The sequence below is a fragment of the Pseudophryne corroboree genome, chromosome 11, assembly GCF_028390025.1.
Source record: "Pseudophryne corroboree isolate aPseCor3 chromosome 11, aPseCor3.hap2, whole genome shotgun sequence".
Lineage (NCBI taxonomy): Eukaryota > Metazoa > Chordata > Amphibia > Anura > Myobatrachidae > Pseudophryne > Pseudophryne corroboree.
In genome coordinates, this window is record NC_086454.1 from 353,897,210 (window position 1) to 353,907,209 (window position 10,000).

Genomic DNA, 10,000 nt, shown 5'->3' on the forward strand with positions numbered 1-10,000 from the left:
GTAGAGACCGGTAATAGCAGCCCGGGTACTGCAGGGGGCGCCCTCCTATAGGGTAGAGACCGGTACTAGCAGCCCGGGTACTGCAGGGGGCGCCCTCCTATAGGGTGGAGACCAGTAATAGCAGCCCGGGTACTGCAGGGGGCGCCCTCCTATAGGGTGGAGACCGGTAATAGCAGCCCGGGCACTGCAGGGGGCGCCCTCCTATAGGGTAGAGACCGGTAATAGCAGCCCGGGCACTGCAGGGGGCGCCCTCCTATAGGGTAGAGACCGGTAATAGCAGCCCGGGCACTGCAGGGGGCGCCCTCCTATAGGGTAGAGACCGGTAATAGCAGCCCGGGTACTGCAGGGGGCGCCCTCCTATAGGGTGGAGACCAGTAATAGCAGCCCGGGTACTGCAGGGGGCGCCCTCCTATAGGGTAGAGACCGGTAATAGCAGCCCGGGTACTGCAGGGGGCGCCCTCCTATAGGGTGGAGACCAGTAATAGCAGCCCGGGTACTGCAGGGGGCGCCCTCCTATAGGGTGGAGACCGGTAATAGCAGCCTGGGCACTGCAGGGGGCGCCCTCCTATAGGGTAGAGACCGGTAATAGCAGCCCGGGCACTGCAGGGGGCGCCCTCCTATAGGGTAGAGACCGGTAATAGCAGCCCGGGCACTGCAGGGGGCGCCCTCCTATAGGGTAGAGACCGGTAATAGCAGCCCGGGTACTGCAGGGGGCGCCCTCCTATAGGGTGGAGACCAGTAATAGCAGCCCAGGTACTGCAGGGGGCGCCCTCCTATAGGGTAGAGACCGGTAATAGCAGCCCGGGTACTGCAGGGGGCGCCCTCCTATAGGGTGGAGACCAGTAATAGCAGCCCGGCCACTGCAGGGGGCGCCCTCCTATAGGAGGGAGACCGGTAATTGCAGCCCGGGCACTGCAGGGGGCGCCCTCCTACAGGGGGGAGACCGGTAATTGCAGCCCGGGCACTGCAGGGGGCGCCCTCCTATAGGGTAGAGACCGGTAATTGCAGCCCGAGCACTGCAGGGGGCGCCCTCCTATATGGTAGAGACCGGTAATTGCAGCCCGGGCACTGCAGGGGGCGTGCTCTATGCTGCTCAGAGCTGCTCTCTATGGGACATGGTGGGCAGCGGTCACAGCAGCACACAGCACGCACACTGGCCTGCAGGCGGCATCCTCGTTTCTATGGGAACTGGATCAGCAATCTGTTAGTGATGGCTGCGTGGCGCTAGCGCGAGTGGCGTGACGTGATGACGTAAACGCAGACGGCGGCTGGTGGGCGCTGTGTGGTGAGGGTGATTCGGGTGGACATGGCGGACCCGGAGCTGGAAGCTATAAGGCAGCAGCGGCTGGCGGAACTGCAGGGCGGCAGGCAGGGGGTGAGCTGCATCCGGCCCTAAGCGGCCATTGTACGGGGGGATGTCACATGTATCCCAATATATACACCCTGTACCCCTATATATATATATTCACATCCATCCATCCATCCATCCAGTACCCCTATATACACACACTGTGCCATCCTGTACCCCATTATATACACCCTGTATACACACACTGTGCCACTATATACACACACTGTGCCCCTATTTACACACCCTGTACCCCTATATACACACACCTTGTACCCCTGTATACACACACTGACACCCTGTGCCCTATATACACACACTGCGACATCCTGTGCCCTATATACACACACTGCGACACCCTGTGCCCTATATACACACGCACTGCGACACCCTGTGCCCTTATATACACACGCACTGCGACACCCTGTGCCCTTATATACACACGCACTGCGACACCCTGTGCCCTTATATACACACGCACTGCGACACCCTGTGCCCCTATATACACACGCACTGCGACGCCCTGTGCCCCTATATACACACACGCACTGCGACACCCTGTGCCCCTATATACACACACACACGCACTGTGACACCCTGTGCCCCTATATACACACACGCACTGCGACACCCTGTGCCCCCATATACACACTGTATTATCCTGTACCCCATTATATACACCCTATACACACACTGTTCCACTATATACACACACACTGTGCCACCCTGTACCCCTATATACACACTGTGCCACCCTGAACCCCTATATATACACACACTGTGCCACCCTGTACCCCTATATACACACTGTGCCACCCTGTGCCTCTATATACACACACACACACACACACACACACACACACACACACACACACACACACACCCTGTACCCCTATGTACACACACACACACACCCTGTACCCCTATGTACACACACACTGTGACACCCTGTGCCCCTATGTACACACACTGACACCCTGTGCCCCTATGTACACACACTGACACCCTGTGCCCCTATGTACACACACTGACACCCTGTGCCCCTATGTACACACTGACACCCTGTGCCCCTATGTACACACACTGACACCCTGTGCCCCTATGTACACACACTGACACCCTGTGCCCCTATGTACACACACTGACACCCTGTGCCCCTATGTACACACACTGACACCCTGTGCCCCTATGTACACACACTGACACCCTGTGCCCCTATGTACACACACTGACACCCTGTGCCCCTATGTACACACGCACTGCGACACCCTGTGCCCCTATATACACACGCACTGCGACACCCTGTGCCCTTATATACACACGCACTGCGACACCCTGTGCCCCTATATACGCACACGCACTGCGACACCCTGTGCCCCTATATACGCACACGCACTGCGACACCCTGTGCCCCTATATACGCACACGCACTGCGACACCCTGTGCCCCTATATACGCACGCACTGCGACACCCTGTGCCCCTATATACGCACACGCACTGCGACACCCTGTGCCCCTATATACGCACACCCACTGCGACACCCTGTGCCCCTATATACGCACACGCACTGCGACACCCTGTGCCCCTATATACACACTGTATTATCCTGTACCCCATTATATACACCCTATATCTCTATATACACACACACACTATGCCACCCTGTACCCCTATATACACACTGTATACACACACTGTGCCACTATATACACACACTGTGCCCCTATATACACACACCCTGTACCCCTATATACACACACCCTGTACCCCTGTATACACACACTGTGCCACCATGTACTCCTCTATCTATCTATCTATCTATCTATATATCTATCTATCTATCTATATATATATATATATATCTATCTATCTATCTATCTATCTATCTATATATATATATATATATATATATATATATTTCTCTATCGTCCTAGTGGATGCTGGGGTTCCTGAAAGGACCATGGGGAATAGCGGCTCCGCAGGAGACAGGGCACAAAAAGTAAAGCTTTAGGATCAGGTGGTGTGCACTGGCTCCTCCCCCTATGACCCTCCTCCAAGCCTCAGTTAGATTTTTGTGCCCGGCCGAGAAGGGTGCAATCTAGGTGGCTCTCCTAAAGAGCTGCTTAGAAAAGTTTAGCTTAGGTTTTTTATTTTACAGTGAGTCCTGCTGGCAACAGGATCACTGCAACGAGGGACTTAGGGGAGAAGAAGTGAACTCACCTGCGTGCAGGATGGATTGGCTTCTTGGCTACTGGACATTAGCTCCAGAGGGACGATCACAGGTACAGCCTGGATGGTCACCGGAGCCTCGCCGCCGGCCCCCTTGCAGATGCTGAAACGAGAAGAGGTCCAGAATCGGCGGCAGAAGACTCCTCAGTCTTCTTAAGGTAGCGCACAGCACTGCAGCTGTGCGCCATTTTCCTCTCAGCACACTTCACACGGCAGTCACTGAGGGTGCAGGGCGCTGGGAGGGGGGCGCCCTGGGAGGCAAATGAAAACCTTTTTTGGCTAAAAATACCTCACATATAGCCTCCGGGGGCTATATGGAGATATTTAACCCCTGCCAGAATCCGTTAAGAGCGGGAGACGAGGCCGCCGAAAAAGGGGCGGGGCCTATCTCCTCAGCACACAGCGCCATTTTCCCTCACAGAAAGGCTGGAGGGAAGGTTCCCAGGCTCTCCCCTGCACTGCACTACAGAAACAGGGTTAAAACAGAGAGGGGGGGCACTAATTTGGCGTTAGAAATATATAAAAAAGATGCTATAAGGGAAAACACTTATATAAGGTTGTCCCTATATAATTATAGCGTTTTTGGTGTGTGTGCTGGCAAACTCTCCCTCTGTCTCTTCAAAGGGCTAGTGGGTCCTGTCCTCTATCAGAGCATTCCCTGTGTGTGTGCTGTGTGTCGGTACGTGTGTGTCGACATGTATGAGGACGATGTTGGTGAGGAGGCGGAGCAATTGCCTGTAATGGTGATGTCACTCTCTAGGGAGTCGACACCGGAATGGATGGCTTATTTAGGGAATTACGTGATAATGTCAACACGCGCCAAGGTCGGTTGACGACATGAGACGGCCGACAAACAATTAGTACCGGTCCAGACGTCTCAAAAACACCGTCAGGGGTTTTAAAACGCCCGTTTACTTTAGTCGGTCGACACAGACACAGACAGGGACACTGAATCCAGTGTCGACGGTGAATAAACAAACGTATTCCTTATTAGGGCCACACGTTAAGGGCAATGAAGGAGGTGTTACATATTTCTGATACTACAAGTACCACAAAAGAGGGTATTATGTGGGATGTGAAAAAACTACCGTAGTTTTTCCTGAATCAGATAAATTAAATGAAGTGTGTGATGATGCGTGGGTTCCCCCCGATAGAAAATATGGGCGGTATACCCTTTCCCGCCAGAAGTTAGGGCGCGTTGGGAAACACCCCTTAGGGTGGATAAGGCGCTCACACGCTTATCAGAACAAGTGGCGGTACCGTCTATAGATAGGGCCGTCCTCAAGGAGCCAGCTGACAGGAGGCTGGAAAAATATCATAAAAAGTATATAAACACATACTGGTGTTATACTGCGACCAGCGATCGCCTCAGCCTGGATGTGCAGAGCTGGGGTGGCTTGGTCGGATTCCCTGACTAAAAATATTGATACCCTTGACAGGGACAGTATTTTATTGACTATAGAGCATTTAAAGGATGCATTTCTATATATGCGAGATGCACAGAGGGATATTTGCACTCTGGCATCAAGAGTAAGTGCGATGTCCATATCTGCCAGAAGATGTTTATGGACACGACAGTGGTCAGGTGATGCAGATTCCAAACGGCACAAAGGTGTATTGCCGTATAAAGGAAGAGGAGTTATTTGGGGTCGGTCCATCGGACCTGGTGGCCACGGCAACTGCTGGAAAATCCACCGTTTTTACCCTAAGTCACATCTCTGCAGAAAAAGACACCGTCTTTTCAGCTTCAGTCCTTTCGTCCCTATAAGAGTCATATCTGCCCAGGGATAGAGGAAAGGGAAGAAGACTGCAGCAGGCAGCCCATTCCCAGGAACAGAAGCGTTCCACCGCTTCTGACAAGCTCTCAGCATGACGCTGAGACCGTACAGGACCCCTGGATCCTACAAGTAGTATCCCAGGGGTACAGATTGGAATGTCGAGACGTTTCCCCTTCGCAGGCTCCTGAAGTCTGCTTTACCAAGGTCTCCCTCCGACAAGGAGGCAGTATGGGAAAAAATTCACGAGCTGTATTCCCAGCAGGTGATAATTAAATTACCCCTCCTACAACAAGAAAAGGGGTATTATTCCACACTATATTGTGGTACTGAAGCCAGAAGGCTAGGTGAGACCTATTCTAAATCTAAAAAAATTTGAACACTTACAAAGGTTCAAATCAAGATGGAGTCACTCAGAGCAGTGATAACGAACCGGGAAGAAGGGGACTATCTGGTGTCCCGAGACATCAGGGATGCTTACCTCCATGTCCCAAATTTGCCCTTATCACTAAGGGTACCTCAGGTTCGTGGTACAGAACTGTCACTATCAGTTTCAGACGCTGCCGTTTGGATTGTCTACGGCACCCCGGGTCTTTACCAAGGTAATGGCCGAAATGATGGTTGTTCTTCGAAGAAAAGGCGTCTTAATTATCCCTTACTTGGACGATCTCCTGATAAGGGCAAAGTCCAGGGAACAGTTGGAGGTCGGAGTAGCACTATCTCGGATACTGTTACAACAGCAGGGGTGGATTCTAAATATTCCAAAATCGCAGCTGATCCCGACAACAAGTCTCCTGTGCTTAGGGATGATTCTGGACACAGTCCAGAAAAAGGTGTTTCTCCCGGAAGAGAAAGCCAGGGAGTTATCCGAGCTAGTCAGGAACCTCCTAAAATCAGTGCATCATTGCACAAGGGCCATGGTAAAAAAATGGTGACTTCCTTCGAAGCAATTCCAGTCGGCAGATTTCATGCAAGAACTTTTCAGTGGGATCTGCTGGACAAATGGTCCGGATCGCATCTTCAGATGCATCAGCGGATAACCCTATATCCAAGGACAAGGGTGTCTCTCCTGTGGTGGTTACAGAGTGCTCATCTTCTAGAGGGCCGCAGATTCGGCATTCAGTTTTGGATGTTGGTGACCACGGAGGCCAGCCCGAGAGGCTGGGGAGCAGTCACACAAGGAAAAAATTTCCAGGGAGTGTGATCAAGTCTGGAGATTTTTCTCCACATAAATATAGCTAAGGGTAAATTTATAATGCTCTAAGCTTAGCAAGACCTCTGCTTCAAGGTCAGCCGGTATTGATCCAGTGGGATAAAACATCACGGCAGTCGCCCACGTAAATAGACAGGGCGGCACAAGAAGCAGGAGGGCAGTGGCAAAAACTGCAAGGACTTTTCGCTGGGCGGAAAATCATGTGATAGCACTGTCAGCAGTGTTTCATTCCGGGAATGGAAACTGGGAAGCAGACTTCCTCAGTAGGCACGACCTCCACCCGGCAGAGTGGGAACTTCATGGGGAAGTTTTCCACATAATTGTAAACCGTTGGGAATTACCAAAGGTGGACATGATGGCGTCCCGCCTCAACAAAAAACTAGACAGGTATTGCGCCAGGTCAAGGGACCCTCAGGCAATAGCTGTGGACGCTCTGGTAACACCGTGGGTGTACCAGTCGGTGTATGTGTTCCATCCTCTGCTTTTCATACCTAAGGTACTGAGAATTATAAGACATAGAGGAGTAAGAACTATACTCATGGCTCCGGATTGGCCAAGAAGGACTTGGTACCCGGAACTTCAAGAGATGCTCACAGAGGACTTATGGCCTCTGCCGCTAAGAAGGGACTTGTTTCAGCAAGTACCATGTCTGTTCCAAGACTTACCGCAGCTGCGTTTGACGGCATGGCGGTGGAACGCCGGATCCTAAGGGAAAAGGCATTCAGGAAGAGGTCATTCCTACCCTGGTCAAAGCCAGAAAGGAGGTGACCGCACAACATTATCACCACATGTGGCGAAAATATGTTGCGTGGTGTGAGGCCAGGAAGGCCCCACGAAGAAATTTCAACTCGGTCGATTCCTGCATTTCTTGCAAACAGGAGTGTCTATGGGCCTCAAATTGGGGTCCATTAAGGTTCAAATTTCGGCCCTGTCGATTTTTCTTCCAGAAAGAATTGGCTTCAGTTCCTGAAGTCCAGAAGTTTGTCAAGGGAGTATTGCATATACAACCCCCTTTTGTGTCTCCAGTGGCACTGTGGGATCTCAACGTAGTTCTGGGATTCCTCAAAACACATTGGTTTAAAACCAGTCAAATCTGTGGATTTGAAGCATCTCACATGAAAAGTGAACATGCTCTTGGACCTGGCCTGGACCAGGCGAGTGTCAAATTGGTGGTTTTTTTCTCAAAAAAGCCCATATCTGTTTGTCCATTCGGACAGGGCAGAGCTGCGGACTCGTCCCCAGTTCTCTCCCTAAGGTGGTGTCAGTGTTTCACCTGAACCAGCTTATTGTGGTGTCTTGCGCCTACTAGGGACTTGGAGGACTCCAAGTTGCTAGATGTGGTCAGGGCCCTGAAAATATAGGTTCCAGGACGGCTGGAGTCAGGAAAACTGACTTGCTGTTATCCTGTATGCACCCAACAAACTGGGTGCTCTTGCTTTTAAGCAGACTTTTGCTAGTTGGATGTGTAATACAATTCAGCTTGCACATTCTGTGGCAGGCCTGCCACAGCCAAAATATTTAAATGCCCATTCCACAAGGAAGGTGGGCTCATCTTGGGCGGCTGCCCGAGGGGTCTCGGCTTTACAACTTTGCCGAGCGGCTATTTAGTCAGGGGCAAACACGTTTGTAAAATCCTACAAATTTGATACCCTGGCTAAGGAGGACCTGGAGTTCTCTCATTCGGTGCTGCAGAGTCATCCGCACTCTCCCGCCCGTTTGGGAGCTTTGGTATAATCCCCATGGTCCTTTCAGGAACCCCAGCATCCACTAGGACGATAGAGAAAATAAGAATTTACTTACCGATAATTCTATTTCTCGGAGTCCGTAGTGGATGCTGGGCGCCCATCCCAAGTGCGGATTATCTGCATTACTTGTACATAGTTACAAAAATCGGGTTATTATTGTTGTGAGCCATCCTTTCAGTGGCTCCGCTGTTATCATACTGTTAACTGGGTTCAGATCACAGGTTGTACAGTGTGATTGGTGTGGCTGGTATGAGTCTTACCCGGGATTCATAAATCCTTCCTTATTGTGTACGCTCGTCCGGGCACAGTACCTAACTGAGGCTTGGAGGAGGGTCATAGGGGGAGGAGCCAGTGCACACCACCTGATCCTAAAGCTTTACTTTTTGTGCCCTGTCTCCTGCGGAGCCGCTATTCCCCATGGTCCTTTCAGGAACCCCAGCATCCACTACGGACTCCGAGAAATAGAATTATCGGTAAGTAAATTCTTATTATATATATATACATACACACACACACACACACACACATTGTACACACACACATTGTACACACACACACACATTGTACACACACACACACACACACACACACACACATTGTACCCCCACACACACACACACACACACACACACACACACACACACACACACACATTGTACCCCCCCCCACACACACACACACACACACACACACACACACACACATTGTACCCCCCCCCCCCACACACACACACACACACACATTGTACCCCTACACACACACACACACACACACACACACACACACACACACACACACTGTACCCCTATATATATACACTGTGCCACCCTGAACCCCTATATATACACACAGTGCCACCCTGTACGCCTATATACACACTGTGCCACCCTGTGCCTCTACACACACACACACACACACACACACACACACACACACACACACACACACACACACACACACACACACACCCTGTACCCCTATGTACAAACACACTGTGACACCCTGTACCCCTATGTACACATACTGACACCCTGTGCCCCTATGTACACACACACTGCGACATCCTGTGCCCTATATACACACGCACTGCGACACCCTGTGCCCTATATACACACGCACTGCGACACCCTGTGCCCTATATACACACGCACTGCGACACCCTGTGCCCTATATACACACACGCACTGCGACACCCTGTGCCCCTATATACACACACGCACTGCGACACCCTGTGCCCCTATATACACACACGCACTGCGACACCCTGTGCCCCTATATACACACACGCACTGCGACACCCTGTGCCCCTATATACACACACGCACTGCGACACCCTGTGCCCCTATATACACACACGCACTGCGACACCCTGTGCCCCTATATACACACTGTATTATCCTGTACCCCATTATATACACCCTATACACACACTCTTCCACTATATACACACACACTGTGCCACCCTGTACCCCTATATACACACGGTGCCACCCTGAACCCCTATATATACACACACTGTGCCACCCTGTACCCCTATATACACACTGTGCCTCTATACACACACACACACCCTGTACCCCTATGTACACACACACACACACACTGTGACACCCTGTGCCCCTATGTACACACACTGACACCCTGTGCCCCTATGTACACACACACTGTGACATCCTGTAGCCTATATAC

At 51.5% G+C, this 10,000-nt stretch overlaps 1 protein-coding gene across 1 annotated transcript in view; it reads left to right on the forward strand.

Moving 5' to 3' along the window:
* Positions 1-1,232: 1,232 nt before the first annotated feature.
* Positions 1,233-10,000, forward strand: part of PDCD5 (programmed cell death 5) — a 24,343-nt gene continuing 15,575 nt past the window's right edge. Inside the window, exon 1 of the mRNA XM_063946002.1 lies at positions 1,233-1,375. Coding sequence (XP_063802072.1) covers positions 1,307-1,375 — 69 coding nt within the window. The 5' untranslated portion in view covers positions 1,233-1,306. The remainder of the gene's footprint in view (positions 1,376-10,000) is intronic.